The sequence below is a fragment of the Crinia signifera genome, chromosome 7, assembly GCF_055691185.1.
Source record: "Crinia signifera chromosome 7, ASM5569118v1, whole genome shotgun sequence".
In the NCBI taxonomy this organism is placed as follows: Eukaryota; Metazoa; Chordata; class Amphibia; order Anura; family Myobatrachidae; genus Crinia; species Crinia signifera.
The window spans coordinates 65,518,990-65,534,950 of NC_139223.1; the positions used below are offsets into that span (position 1 = coordinate 65,518,990).

The following is a 15,961-nucleotide window of genomic DNA, read 5'->3' on the forward strand; positions in this document are numbered from 1 at the left end:
CTGAGGAGGACAGGTAGGGTTTTTTTGTTGTCATTGTGACTTAGTTTAGTTATATTTAATTTTGCTGCTGACAGCAAATTGTGGTCTGGGAGGTGTTAGGGTTAGGTTGGGGCTACTTCGGCTGTCTCCAGGCATCTGTACTGGGGCAGTGACGTGATTGGTGGATTGGCTGCTAGTTACACCTAGTATTTGTTATAAATTAACCGTAATCTTTAATAGCATGCCAGCAGGTGCTGTAATCAATACCAGATATCACTATAACCTATAAGTAGCTGTGAGCTTGGGGTATGGCACATACCCATCACCATTCTAGACCTATATGGTAGATTGTTTCTATAATTGCACATTTTGCTGATCCATTATATACAATATACGTATATACTGGAACCTTGCAGTTGTTTAGGACAGCACCCCTATCCTAACAAATAAACTAGGAGGAAATATTGGGGTATACAGGAAAATCCACTTTTTCTTGTCTCAATAGTTGGACTCATTTATTTTCTTAAAGCATCATCATCTTCATACTAACTGTCACCAACAAGCCTTGTTTAACCAACATATACTGAACATGCCTCGCAGCCTGTCAGAAGTAACAGTGTACACTGTGCTGCTTATTGCAGGGAGTCGCAGACTGTTTGGGACCATACTGGAAGATAAGGTGTGCATACTAATAGATGCATCCAGTTCTATGGCTCCTTTCCTGGCAGAGCTGCAGAAGGGGCTCACGTCTCTCCTGTGGGAACAGCTAAGGGCAAGAAACATCTGGTAGGTGGAGCGTCGTTCCGGTAATATATATATATAAAAGCAAATGAAATGTTTTTAAGTAATGTGTATACTACTATACCAATAAATATATACAGTACATATACATTAGCTACAGTTTAAAAGAAAAGTAAAAATCAAGCATACTAATTACCTATGGATTAACCTAAACAGGGCTGGATTGAGGTTTATGGTGGCTCCTACCAATACAATTGTTATAAAGATATACTGCCGATGGTTTTACAAGTATTATGTGTAACTACTCCTAGCCAACACCACAATGTGCTGCAGCAATATACTGTAGTGCCCCAAGCTTACATATGCCACAGTGCCTCCAACATTGGTGATGTACAGTATCTACATGTTGGGGCCCACCAGTGTGTGGGGGCCCCTGGGCGACCACCCCAATTGCCCCGTTGTTAATTCAGCTCTGAACCTAAAGTTATCACGCTAAGTCTTATGTACTTATGTATAGACCAACCTATAAATGCTGTATTATCGAGTTTGCATGTTTAGGCATGACCCCACTGATATACTATAAACATGTGCATCATCTTGTAGCTTCTGTGCCTGATTATTTATCATACATTTACCAGTCATTTACTACTAAGATTCTGATCCATTGCTGCGTATTTTTAATAAGGACATTATTTAAAAGGAAAAACAAGGTTGGTTTTCCCCATTTAAATTATTGCTGCTTTAAGAATACGGGCTAACTCACCAATTGTGCCTATGCCTACATCTCTCATGCTATCACATAAGGCAACTTGTAATACTGACTTGTGTGTAGATTAGATACATCTTTATTGTCATCACCCTAAGTTAGGGTGACAAAACTCAGTTTAGTATCCATCCAAATACGTACATACAATAAAATCTGAATGATCCACATACAATTACAATAAAACTTAAGTCCCATTAACCTTACCCCATGACCCAAATTAGCATTTCATTCTAAAATAGCCCTAGGAAAGAAACTATTCCTCATCCTACTGGTCCTACTCCTCATACAACTAAAGCGTCTACCCAAAGGTAATAACACAAACAACCCATTGGCCGGGTGGGTTCTATCTTTTAAGATATTGTGTGCCCTACCCAGACAGCGCTTCCTCTGAATGTCATCAGCAGCAGGGAGAGTAGTACCCATTATCCGTTGGGCCAGTGTAGCCTGTGGATTGATGTTGCAGGTACCCAACAACACAGTTTACCAGGTCTGGATCCTAGGATAGACAGTCTCTAGATCAACACTAGGTCATCTTTGACAATAAAACATGTGCTGCTGGCATCATTAAAATAATTATTTAACCAGTTACTAGATACAGGTGCAATTCCAGGGGACTGAAAAACTGTTCATGTAGTTTCACTGTACAAAAGTGGAAGCAAGGAAAAAGTATCAGTGCTATTTTTCTGGAAAAATAGGTCCAGGAACTCCAGGTCTGGGGGTGGATAAATTAAATAAAAAAATAATATATATAATAAAGATAGGGAGGGATAGATAGATGTATTGTATTTAGAAACAAAGGCACTCACAGGTGACTTTAAAATAAAACTTATCTTATGGAAAGTACATTGTCAGTTCCTGATGATATCATATTTAATTAGAGGTTCAGGAACTGAGTTCCTGCTGGTTCCTGCTGAAAAATAGCACAGGTAAGTATCTACAGACCAGTAAGCTTTACATCATTAGTAGGGAAAGTAATGGAAACACTATTAAAAGAGAGAGAAGTGGAATATCTTAAATATCTTAAATCAAGCCATTTACATTATCCAAAACAGCATGGATTTACTTGCGTTAAATCATGCAATATTTCTAGAAGGATATAAATACATTAGAGAGTATACAAAGAAGGGCAAAAAAATGGTGCATGGTTTATGACACTTACCTGGAAAGACTAAAAGATCTTAGCAAGTATACTGTAGTTTGGAGCAGTGAAGGGAACTGCAAGCCCCTCTCCCCCTTTATTCTGGATATGGCTGTGAATATTGGTTCAGTATTTAATGTAGGAAAAGCTTTTTCAAATCCCAGTGATACTGTAGCGCTCAAATTTGCAGCATCCATTACAAATCAGTCAATTATAAAACTTCTAAGTAGCCCTATGGTGGCAAAGCAGAAGTAAGGCGCCGGAAACATTGCTTTTGCATATGGGATCGCAGTTGCATACTTAGACATGTACACCTGTGTTTTTGCCATCACTCCTAGTAACTGCCCACATTATGCTTTCTGATTGGTAATCACTTTGTGAATAAATCCCTCACTGTGACCACCACCACAAGACCATCGCAGCACATGTGCAGAGTGAAGCGTACACAGGCACCTAATACATGATCTGAGCTACCTTAGGGTCCACGTGTATGCCACGATGGTGGTGCGATGCAGCACCAATCACTCCTACGTTCACCTCTGAATCAGGCCCACAATGCATAAGGTTCCTACAGAAGTTGAAAAGGTGCGTACTGAATAATTCTGTGACTCATTTCACATGCAGCTTCAATATGATAAGCTTTGCGGAAAACATTGAGCCGTGGCAGGAATGTTTGGTGGAAGCCACGGATGAAGCGTGCCAGGATGCTGTGCAATGGATTTCCCGGCTACAGCCACGCGGGAACACCTGTATATTCCATGCTCTGGAGGTGGGTGAATTCTGAACTTTATCACTTCTGACTTCTGGTATAATAACTCACGTCACGTAATGAGACATGTGCAGCGCTCTGTCACTACAGTTAGATTGCACTTGGTATATTAAGACATCTAAACTTTACGTTTTATCTATACAGTGTAGCAGATTATGGGGCAGATTTATTAAGCTCGGTGAAGTGATAAAGTGTCTGATTTTTATCACCGGCCAATCAGCTCCTAACTGTGAAGTTACAGGCTTGGTTTGAAAAATGACAGGTAGGAGCTGATTGGCCGGTGATAAAAACCAGACACTTTATCACTTCACCGAGCTTAATAAATCTATCCCTATATTCTCCATTATTACCCTATAGGTGATATGCTTTACAGAAAGTGTACAGGTGCCAAACATGTGGCTGGATATCTTGGTGACCAGACCTTTCCTTTCACTTATAGGACACTTTATTGCATTAACTGTGATGTCATTACTTGAGGGGTAGATCTTGAATGTCCTTTTATGACCCTGGTGATCACACCTTTGGGAAAATGATGATAACTAGCCAGGTCCTACCTTCCTCGTGAAGGAAATTACACTTTCTCTGGAGCTCTTCTTCATTTCAGGACCTTTTCCCTTTCTAATGTCGGCACTTATCCATGCCCCACAGCCAGGGCCGGTGCAAGGCACCGGAGCGCCCCAGGCGAGTCGGGGTGGGGGCGCCCCGGTGCCCGGGGGGGGGGGGGTACCTGTATTATAAAACTGGTGGCATCGGCATCCCTGCAGTGCTGGAGTGGGCAGGGGTGTCCGTGCTGCGGGGGTACCTGCGGCGCTGTCACTGTGTATAAAGCTGCTGTCAGCTGCGGGGTCCCTGCAGTGAATAGAGAATAACTAGCGCTATGCGGCGGCGCGGGAAGCGCTTCCGATTTTGAAAACACTTGCCGCACGCTGATTGGCTGAGATTCAGGGACCCCGCCGCCGTTGCCAGCAGCAGCTTTATACACAGTGACAGCGCCGCAGGTACCCCCACGGCACGGACACCCCTGCCCGCTCCAGCACCTGCCCACTCCAGCACTGCAGGGACGCTGACGTCGCCAGCTATATGCACATACTGGGGGTGAGGGGCGAACTGCCGCCCTCCAGGTGCCGGCAAATGCCTAGAGCTGCCTAGTGGTGGCGCCGGCCCTGCCCACAGCTCACGTCACAAATGCTATCTGTAATCAAGAAGACTTCTCAGACAGTGCCGGGCTCACTGACTAGCCCAGCTGTGCCTGTGGTGGTGAAACTTGAGTCCAAGAGATGGATCAGATCAGTGTGGGGCATCACATTGCTGAAAGACAGACTACCACCTATATGAGCACATTTGCTTAGCAGCTAATACTGGTACTTTGGTAGACAACTATGTGACCTGGGTCTGATGACCCTTTATGCCTCTGGTCCCCTTATTTTACCCCTTTCAGATCGCACTGAAAACTCGGGTTAGTGCCAGGTTAACCCATGTCTCCTTTATTTCTAAAATAATCTCAGCTAGCTTAAAAGCAAAAGAGACTAGTTGGGGGGGGGGGGGGGGGGTGTCATGTAACACTTCAGAAACTCAATCTGTGTTTTTATTTTATTTCAGAGAGGTTTCACTTATCCAGATGTACAAGGTCTCTACCTCCTGACAGATGGGAAGCCGGACACTAGCTATAACCTCTTGCTGGCAAAACATATTCTCAAGTCTCACAATATTAAAGTGAACACTATTTCTTTTAACACATGTGAAAGGTATGCAGATGCCATGAGCCATCCGGCAGCCGGTGCACAGTGTTTGCACTCCAGTCTGTAGCACACGCAGACTATTACAGAAATGTAACCAACCTACAGTATATGCAACCAGAGCATTAGAACATACTTTATCATTTAGCCCAGTGGTTCCCAAACTTGTTTCTCTTCCGTACCCCTTTATTAGACTTTTCATTTGTGAGTACCCCCTCCTCTCAATTGGAAATATCCACAGTATTTACGAGTGGAGTGGAAGTGAACAGTATGTGTGTCCTTATATAAAGAAGTAGTGGAGGTGTAGTGTGCGATCAGGAATACGGTCCCTCTGTGCCGGGCCGCTGGCTAACACCTGTAGCATTAGTGCCGCTGTTTCCTCCACCCGTGTCAGCGCGGGGAAAATGATCGCTGATGTCTGATGATGAAGAAATCGGAAGTGACGCACAGTGGTTCCTCTCCATGGCAATGGGACACTTCTTCCACCATTATCAATATTATTTTCAAGTATCTGGTCTGCAGAGTAAACCCAGGGGTACTAGTACCCCAGGTTGGGAACCACTGATTTAGCCAATAAGGGCATAAGATATTAAAACATTCTAAATGTAACAGAGCCAATGTTAATACATACAACAACTAAATATATATGTCATTACGAAGAAATAACGTAATGTTACTATTTATATATTATTATTTTTGAGCACTGTAGAAATGTTAGAGGGCATTAAGCTGTGTATTTGCTTATCATTCCCCTCTTCCTTCTCCAATTAGAACAGGGAATGAATTCCTGAAGAATTTGGCTTCTCTGTCTGGCGGGAGATACCATTCCTGTCAGGGGGATACAGATGGTCACTTTGTTGCACACAGGATGCTGACTGAGGGCTTCACTGATGAAGATGTATGTGGTTTTCATAGTTGTCTGTGTAAAAAAAGTAAATGTTATTGAGTATAGAGTATATTCTCCGGGCAGGGCCATAACTGGGCTTCCCCCCTAGTCGGTGTGCTGCACGACAGTGCCTACCTCAGGGTGGCACCATACGCAGCCGCCATCTCAGTGTAGTGGACGGGCCGGCCCTGGACTGAGCGCTTCCAATTAAAAATATGTCACCTGAAATGAATTCTAGTTTTCAAGCTGCTTCACAACATAGAAACATAATTTGACGGCAGATAAGAACCACTTGGCCCATCTACTCTGCCCCTTTTTTTAAACATGTTACCTCAAACCATATTTGATCCTTCTTTCTTTGTAAGGATATCAATATGCCGATCCCAAGCACAGGACTCCAATTTTACTCCATGCTTAGCAAGGGCCACTTTCATCATTCAGTACAGTTCCCCCCCTGAACATAAAGGGCATTCTGCACTATGCTAATTCTGAGCACCAGCGATGACAGCACAGACATGTCATTAGAACACAACCCCAGAATATGAAGTTTGCATATGTGTCTGATGCATTTCATTTTCTGCATTTGGTTACACAGTTTTTGCCATATCCAGAGCCGAATTTCCCATTAGGCACATGCCTAGGGGTGGCACATGTTTGGGGCGGCACTTGGATGCCGGTGATAGTACTGTCAGCCCAAAATGTACCAATAACTGCAAAATATCCACTGTACTGTACTATATTCTATCTTAAATAGAGTGTAAATGGATGGGACATGCAGATACTGCCCCTGTAACCTGTCCTACTTAGTAAATATGTATTCATAATAAAATAACATGTCACAGTTAGTGACTTTTTTATAAATCCATTATATTGGCTTTTATCAAATGAGGGCTTATAAGTAATCAATAAAAATAATACAATTAGGTGGGGGGGCGAACATTATTGTTGTGCCTAGGGGCGCCCTCATCCCTAAATCCGCCCCTGGCCATATCACTAGTTTGGTGGAGGTTGTCTGATAGAGAACACGTGTGCTGCAAATGAATGCAATGTGTCTGATAGTCATTCTCTTTTTTTTCCTGTTTGTGTCTCTTCTATAATAGGATCCAATCCTCCCAACATTTCAAGGTGATGATTTAAAAAGACTTGCTAAAGAAATAGACAAAGCCCGCCGATTTGTCACACAAGCCCGATCATTCAGGTGTGTGTCTTGGTTTTCCTTTAGTCCATCTGCCCCGTGCCTCTGCCGCATGCAGCGAGCAACTACAATATAAACTCCTATCACAGCTACCAGAGTACATTAGCACAGGTGTCAGACAGGGTCCTAACAGTCGGGATCCCGACTGTCAAAACACTGACAGCCGGGTTCCCGAAGGCCACCGGCTATTTTCCCTCGTGGGGGTCCACGACCACCATAGAGGGAGAATAGAATAGGTGGCTCACTACGTGCAAGAGGCTTAGTTGCCCTCACCATGCTGTCTGGGTCCGGCCAGTCGGGATCCCGACTATCGGACCCCTGTACCACACCCCATTAGCACAGGAGACCACTAGGTATAGCCTTTCCCAGTTATAATGAGAAGGAGGCCCTTTCCCCAGGGAAAGGCCAAGCACTCAGAGCGACCCTTGCGAGACAGCTCCCAGTCACAGAACCAAGGGACCCCGGAGACAGCAGCAGGAGAGATACTGAGACTGCAGGATGGAGAGAGGGGAGGGGGGAACAACCCAAACAGGTGTGTTCAGAGAGAGACAGAGATTTAGGGGGTGACTCTGGTTGACCTGCAAAGCTGTGACATTTGCAGTTTTGCGGGTCCTCTAAACTCCAGTCGGTGCCCACGCGAACGCCCGCCTCCCCCTCACACTGATTTCTTTGCACACATGCCAATTAATGTTTAGCGTAAACATCCATTTGCAGCCTCGGATGCGGGGACAAAATCATTCGATGGTCGCTGACCATCGAATGATTTTGCAAGCACTTGCAGATCTAAGACACCTCTCTTATGTCTTAGATCTGCGAGCGCCCTGTATGGGAAGTGGGTGGGCAGCTGATATCCGTGGCGTCAGCTGCCCGCCCCCCGCACCCACGTCACTGGTGGATATCTATGGGAACACCCAGCGTTTTCATGGGAACGCCATGAAACGCTGGGCATTCCCATGGGCGCGACGACAGCCTGCCACGCCCCATGCCCACCTTTATTTGCTGTGCCCGCTCGTACACAGAGGCTGCACATGCACATACATACTTATGCGCAGTCTCTAAAAATATCTCCCCTGTGCGAACGCGCAGTGGAGCGATTCAACTAGAATCACCCCCTTACTGCAGGGAGAAAGCTGTTACAGAACCGGCGCACGGTTCCCCCCTAGTGTGCCAGAACAGCAGGAGCCTCTCCATCAGGCTCCCCAGGATTGTGTTCCTCTGCAACAAGCTATTCCGCCGTGACGCTACATACTGTATGTGCAGAAGGTCTCTGCCGCTTCATTAATCTCTATGTTACAGTTCCTCAACTTATTGTATTTCCAATATGTCTTTACCTTGTTTTGCATCACTTATGGCATTTTGCACATCACACTACTGTATATAACTGCTTTTAAATAAAGTTTAAAGTAATGTTTTGTATTTATAACAGGTCTCTGATATTAGAGAAACAGCAATTTGGCTCCCAAGACTTGTCTCTGGAAGGAAGTGATCTCTCAGGTGAGCATCAGGTGTTTCTTATGCTAGCTATAGAAGATCTGCAAGATAAGAAGAGAATGAACTAAACGTGACGTGTGCAGATGTGACAGGACGCAGCTGGCATATAATCGCCTCTGTGTGTATACGCATCGCTCCAGTGATTATATACAGCTTGCCGTGACTTGTTGCACTGTGCGCAGCTGATCATCTAATGCATTACATGTAATACAGTATGATCTGATCATCATGGTGATCAGCATGTGGATGTGGGCATAGTGGGAGCAAGCAGGGAGTGAGGGCAGGCTCCAGCAGTCATGTAGTACAATGCAGACTGTCCCTGCTGCGGACCAGCGGAAACATAATGGGGGAGCCAATGGAAAGGTAACAAGCTGCAGGCCCTGTCCTGAGCTCCTTCCCCACTGTGTGTGTGTGTGTGTGTGTGTGTGTGTGTAACCACTCCACCTTAGGGTAGTGAACAATTTTCAGAGAATTCAGGCTGAAGCCAGTCTACGAAGGGGGCAAGATCGAGCGGTGTTGCCGGCATTTACTTACTTCACTCTCCCAGGCCACAGTGTCAATGTAACCATGTCTCCCTCCCTGGCTCCAGTGCCAGTGTGTTACCCCCCACCCCAGGTATGTGTTTCTTCATTCCCCCCCTAGTATTTGTTGCCATATCCTTTCAGGCCCCTGTATGTCAGGGTTGCCGACTCTCCCGGAATGTCCGTGAGACTCCCGGAATTATGGGGCTTCTCACGGACTCCCGGAAGAGGGCCCCTTTCTCCCGCAGCAGCTTCGCGCTTCTGCATTGGCTACTGCACCAGATATCATCGATGACGCCGCGTCATCGCGTTGGCGGCGTCATCTGGCGCATGCGCAGTAGCCGTCGCGCAAGTGAAGCTGAGCGGCGGGGGAAAGCCAAAGGAGCCAGACCAGCACCAACCTGTCCGTGCCCGAGCAGCCCTTCCCCAGGAACCGGCACACACCCGACAGCTAGCTGCACAGCGCAGGCAGTGACCGCGCTCGCCAGGACCGGGGCAGCCTGCTCTGCAGATGCCATGGCTGCTGCAGATCTCCGGGACTCCCTCCTTCAGGTATTGCAGAAGGAGGCTGAATGTTGTGCTGCCGGCCTCCTCCCCTATGTCACACTGAAGGGCTGCACGCCCTATCTCCCCATATACAGTCCACCCTCTGTCACCTCACACACATTCCACTCACTACAGTGTAAATTGTTGTAACTCATGTCTGTGTCATGATCTGGCACACGGGGGTGGGATGAATATGGTGGCAGTGTATAAAAAGCAGGTTTCATTTTGTACAATGAGATTAAAACATTAGTCCCCATTATTCAGTGTACACGTACACTGTATACAAATTTACAGCTGCACATGATTTTAGTAACGATCACCCCCAGCAGAGCCCACACTTCCCGGGACCTTTCATTAACAGCTCCCCCGACACCGACTTCAGTCAGTCACCTTCCAGGCGCTGCCCCTGCCCCATCCATCAATCTGCCAGGCTTCCCCATCCACTGTTAAAGGGCATGCATACCCAGCAGAGCCGATTGTATAGTTACCGCAAGGCCCGCCCCCTGGCGATGCAAGGCCTGCCCCCTGGCTTTTACTTTTCTCCCTGAAATAATTTTTCAAAAGTAGGCAACCCTGCTGTATGTATGCCACCAAGTCCCCCTCCAGCCATACACCAATCTGCATTCTGACAGCCATTCACTGTTTGGCTGGCTGCAGGCTGGGAGGCGGGTAGAGCATTGGACACACGTATTGGTGGATAGCTCCAGCCATTCACCAATGAAGATGCTGGCAGTCATTGTGAGCGACTGGGCAGAATTTTCTACCTGCTTCCAAAGAAGCTTCTACACTTTTGCAGAAACCGGTTGCTGCAGATGAAAATCACAATGCAGAATCCGGCTCCTGTCACTGTGGGGAATACAGCTTTTTGGTGTCACCGCGTCCTGGGGTCACACATGGGTACAGGCCATGCCTCTTACACCGATCTTCTGACTCCACTCATACAGAGTTAAGCTAGAATTCATCCTGTTTAACCTCAAAGACAGGATGCCACAGGTATAAAACTCATTACTATAGACTAATAGGGAATTAACAATTTGAATGTCTATGGCTAGGGTTACCGTCTTTTCATTTTCTGATTCTGGACAGGTGGCCTGACTAGGGGTGTAACCAAAACCACAGTTTTTATGCTAAAGTCTCCTCATGTCCTGTATGCCAGCCCAGGGCTCCCTTATGCCCTATATTCCAGCCCAAAGCCCCCTCATGTCCTACATGCCAGCCCAGGGCTCCCTCATGTCCTGTATGCCAGCCCAGGGCTCCCTTATGCCCTATATTCCAGCCCAGAGCCCCCTCATGTCCTACATGCCAGCCCAGGGCTCCCTCATGTCCTACATGCCAGCCCAGGGCTCCCTCATGTCCTACATGCCAGCCCAGGGCTCCCTCATGTCCTACATTCCAGCCCAGAGCCCAATCATGCCCTGTATGCTAGCCCAGGCCTTTCTTATGCCCTATATTCCAGCCCAGAGCCCCCTCATGTCCTACATGCCAGCCCAGGGCTCCCTCATGTCCTATATGCCAGCCCAGAGCCCCCTCATGCCCTGTATGCTAGCCCAGGGCTCCCTCATGTCCTACATGCCAGCCCAGGGCTCCCTCATGTCCTACATGCCAGCCCAGGGCTCCCTCATGTCCTACATTCCAGCCCAGAGCCCAATCATGCCCTGTATGCTAGCCCAGGCCTTTCTTATGCCCTATATTCCAGCCCAGAGCCCCCTCATGTCCTACATGCCAGCCCAGGGCTCCCTCATGTCAACATCCCAGCCTAGAGCCCCCTCATGCCCTGTATGCCAGCCCAGAACTCCCTCATGTCCTACATTTCAGCCCAGAGCTCCCTCATGTCCTACATGCCAGCCCAGGGCTCCCTCATGTCCCACATTCCAGCCTAAAGCCCAATCATGCCCTGTATTCCAGCACAGAGACCCCTCATAACCTACATGCCAGCCCAGAGCTCCCTCATGTCCTGCATGCCAGCCCAGAGCCTCCTCATGTCCTACATGCAAGCCCTGGGCTCCCTCATGTCCTCAAAGACAGGATGCCACAGGTATAAAACTCATTACTATATACTAATAGGGAATTAACAATTTGAATGTCTATGGCTAGGGTTACCGTCTTTTCATTTTCTGATTCTGGACAGGTGGCCTGACTAGGGGTGTAACCAAAACCACAGTTTTTATGCTAAAGTCTCCTCATGTCCTGTATGCCAGCCCAGGGCTCCCTTATGCCCTATATTCCAGCCCAAAGCCCCCTCATGTCCTACATGCCAGCCCAGGGCTCCCTCATGTCCTGTATGCCAGCCCAGGGCTCCCTTATGCCCTATATTCCAGCCCAGAGCCCCCTCATGTCCTACATGCCAGCCCAGGGCTCCCTCATGTCCTATATGCCAGCCCAGAGCCCCCTCATGCCCTGTATGCCAGCCCAGGGCTCCCTCATGTCCTACATGCCAGCCCAGGGCTCCCTCATGTCCTACATGCCAGCCCAGGGCTCCCTCATGTCCTACATTCCAGCCCAGAGCCCAATCATGCCCTGTATGCTAGCCCAGGCCTTTCTTATGCCCTATATTCCAGCCCAGAGCCCCCTCATGTCCTACATGCCAGCCCAGGGCTCCCTCATGTCAACATCCCAGCCTAGAGCCCCCTCATGCCCTGTATGCCAGCCCAGAACTCCCTCATGTCCTACATTTCAGCCCAGAGCTCCCTCATGTCCTACATGCCAGCCCAGGGCTCCCTCATGTCCCACATTCCAGCCTAAAGCCCAATCATGCCCTGTATTCCAGCACAGAGACCCCTCATAACCTACATGCCAGCCCAGAGCTCCCTCATGTCCTGCATGCCAGCCCAGAGCCTCCTCATGTCCTACATGCAAGCCCTGGGCTCCCTCATGTCCTCAAAGACAGGATGCCACAGGTATAAAACTCATTACTATATACTAATAGGGAATTAACAATTTGAATGTCTATGGCTAGGGTTACCGTCTTTTCATTTTCTGATTCTGGACAGGTGGCCTGACTAGGGGTGTAACCAAAACCACAGTTTTTATGCTAAAGTCTCCTCATGTCCTGTATGCCAGCCCAGGGCTCCCTTATGCCCTATATTCCAGCCCAAAGCCCCCTCATGTCCTACATGCCAGCCCAGGGCTCCCTCATGTCCTGTATGCCAGCCCAGGGCTCCCTTATGCCCTATATTCCAGCCCAGAGCCCCCTCATGTCCTACATGCCAGCCCAGGGCTCCCTCATGTCCTATATGCCAGCCCAGAGCCCCCTCATGCCCTGTATGCCAGCCCAGGGCTCCCTCATGTCCTACATGCCAGCCCAGGGCTCCCTCATGTCCTACATGCCAGCCCAGGGCTCCCTCATGTCCTACATGCCAGCCCAGGGCTCCCTCATGTCCTACATTCCAGCCCAGAGCCCAATCATGCCCTGTATGCTAGCCCAGGCCTTTTTTATGCCCTATATTCCAGCCCAGAGCCCCCTCATGTCCTACATGCCAGCCCAGGGCTCCCTCATGTCAACATCCCAGCCTAGAGCCCCCTCATGCCCTGTATGCCAGCCCAGAACTCCCTCATGTCCTACATTTCAGCCCAGAGCTCCCTCATGTCCTACATGCCAGCCCAGGGCTCCCTCATGTCCCACATTCCAGCCTAAAGCCCAATCATGCCCTGTATTCCAGCACAGAGACCCCTCATAACCTACATGCCAGCCCAGAGCTCCCTCATGTCCTGCATGCCAGCCCAGAGCCTCCTCATGTCCTACATGCAAGCCCTGGGCTCCCTCATGTCCTACATTCCAGCCCAGAGCCCCCTCATGTCCTCCATGCCAGTCCAGAGCCCCCTCATGTCTACATGCCAGCCCAGGGCCCCTCATGTCCTACATTTCAGCCCAGAGCCCAATTATTCCTTGAATTCCAGCCCAGAGCCACCTCAAAACCTACATGCCAGCCCAGAGCCCCCTCATGCCCTGTATGCCAGACGAGAACCTCCTCATACCATGTACTACAGCCCAGAGCCTCCTGATGCCTCAGCACATCTTACATGCTAACTTGTGTATTTTTGTATTAACAGATGACAGAAATGGGATCACAGCAGGAACAATCACTTAATGAATGTGGAGAAAACCTGTGCTGTTATATATAGAGTGTTATTTAATTATATGACTCTACCTCTCAGATACAAAGTATTGGCAGGTATAATGTATCAATTAAATAATGGGTACTTGTGTACTATCACGGCGCCCATCGCATCGCAGACGATAGTATGCGATGTGATATCGCGCGATGTTCCACAATGTCATACAATTTTAAAATTGTATATGGCATACAATGCGATGCGATTATAACTTGTATAAGCACCCTAATGGGTGCTTACAATGTTAAATGCACCCCCACGCCACCCCCCAAGTATAAACGTGAACCCGAAGCGTGGCGAGCAGCGGTACGCGTCCTACAACCTTTTCATACCCCCACTATCCACGTCAGCGTGGAGTTGACTTTATATAGTGTGGCGAGCGCAGCGAGCCCGAAGCGTGGCGAGCGCAGCGAGGGGACACGCAGAACTTCACAGTTATACGCATCCCCTCGCAGGGCTCGCCACACTTTATAAAATCAACTCCACGCCGACGTGGATAGTGGGGGTATGAAAAGGTCGTAGGACGCGTACCGCCGCCCCTCACGGGCTCGTTGCGCTTCGGGTTCACATTTATACTTGGGGGGTGGCGTGGGGGTGCATTTAACATTGTAAGCACCCATTAGGGTGCTTATACAATTTAACATCGTATATGGGGCATATAGTCGCCCGAATTTTGATTGCATCGCATCACATGCCATCGGGTGTATGGCATGCGATGCGATAAAAAATCGGGGGACTAATTATCGTGGGCGCCGTGCTAGTACACAAGTACCAAATAATGTTATTTTATTACATGCAGATGTGTATACTACAGTATATACATGTAATGCATTACAGAGGAGAACTGACAAATTCACTTATATAATGTTTGGGTTCCTGTTATTATGTAACAAGTGATTTGTTTTGTGCTACATAATATATGAGACTTCTTTTATACCATTAAACTGTATATGAATAAAGTTTATTTTGTTTGATTGTGGTTTGTTGCTTAAAAAGTGATTTTATTTGAATATAACGTTTTTATTTATATAGCCGACGTGATTCACGGCATCATTGACCAAGATTCTCCACCATTATAAATCTTACACCATGTGGTGGAAGGTACATGTGTCTACACATTCTTCAGACTCCATAAACACAAACCTTGGTATCCTCATACATTCCCACAATAAGGCCCGGATGTAATGACACCATAGGTAGGCGGCTGTGCAGGATACCGTCCAAACTTGTCACAATGCATCGCAAATTATTGCCCCTTTAAAAAAATGCCGAGTTCAGCCAGAATCTCGCATAGCCACCAAACTGGGGTGTCATTACACCAGGCCACTAAAGTCTGACCGAATATGCATTTAAGCATATTTTTTTTATTATTTAAGTAATCACAGAGACATGCCAAGGTGTACCCAGTGCTCTTCCAGGGAGCGTTCATGTCAGTTTCCCACCTACTTCCAGAATTAAGGAGCCCATACACGCTCTGTTCTGCGCCGTCCGTTCTGTACTATGAGATGCGTGCTCCTCATCGTACAGTACAAAAAGTATGTGCTGCACATACTTTTTTTGTGCTAGCTTTACATTGTATTGCATCGCATTGCAAGCACAAGGCATGCGATGCGATAGGATGTGTACTTTAAAAGTACAGAAGGGACGCACAGAAAGGAGCGTGTATGGGCTCCTTTAGAGAGATTAAGAGGCCAAATCATTAACTTTCTCTTTTAATAAAATAATGTGGTGAAGGTTTTTTTTAATCACCTGTATGCACTAAAAGGCTTTTGTCACAATTTTTGTAAAAAACTAACTGCTCTAAACCCTTTATTTTTTTGTAGCAAGCACACCATGTTTCCCTTACTTATAATAGGCATTTTTGTTTTGTATGGTTTTTTTCCATATATCGGATTTGTTGTAGCAGTGTGTGAGAAAGCACTTTGTCCAGCAGGTAAGCAGGCAGTGCTGTGTAATAAGCGCAAGTTACTATACAGTATGTAGTGAGGAATACGCAAGCAAAGGTGCCAAGAGGGGGGTGCAGGTACTAATATCCCAGGCCTGGGCTTCTCAGGTGGCCCAGGGAAGCCCAGGCCCACAC

At 47.5% G+C, this 15,961-nt stretch overlaps 1 protein-coding gene and 1 long non-coding RNA gene across 3 annotated transcripts in view; one reads left to right on the forward strand and one right to left on the reverse strand.

Moving 5' to 3' along the window:
* The window catches only part of VWA3A (von Willebrand factor A domain containing 3A), an 82,887-nt gene extending 68,786 nt beyond the window's left edge, over positions 1-14,101 (forward strand). For both annotated transcript variants that reach the window (XM_083153264.1, XM_083153265.1), the window contains 7 exons: positions 621-765; positions 3,249-3,393; positions 4,993-5,138; positions 5,901-6,027; positions 7,116-7,213; positions 8,637-8,704; positions 13,819-14,101. In XM_083153264.1, coding sequence (XP_083009390.1) covers positions 621-765; positions 3,249-3,393; positions 4,993-5,138; positions 5,901-6,027; positions 7,116-7,213; positions 8,637-8,704; positions 13,819-13,856 — 767 coding nt within the window. In that variant the 3' untranslated portion in view covers positions 13,857-14,101. The remainder of the gene's footprint in view (positions 1-620; positions 766-3,248; positions 3,394-4,992; positions 5,139-5,900; positions 6,028-7,115; positions 7,214-8,636; positions 8,705-13,818) is intronic.
* On the reverse strand, positions 5,054-9,452 carry LOC146020279 (uncharacterized). The gene is made up of 3 exons (XR_014450762.1): positions 9,236-9,452; positions 6,151-6,237; positions 5,054-6,048 (listed from the first exon to the last, which is right to left on the reverse strand). It is a non-coding gene; the product is annotated as an uncharacterized LOC146020279 (long non-coding RNA).
* Positions 14,102-15,961: the final 1,860 nt, after the last annotated feature.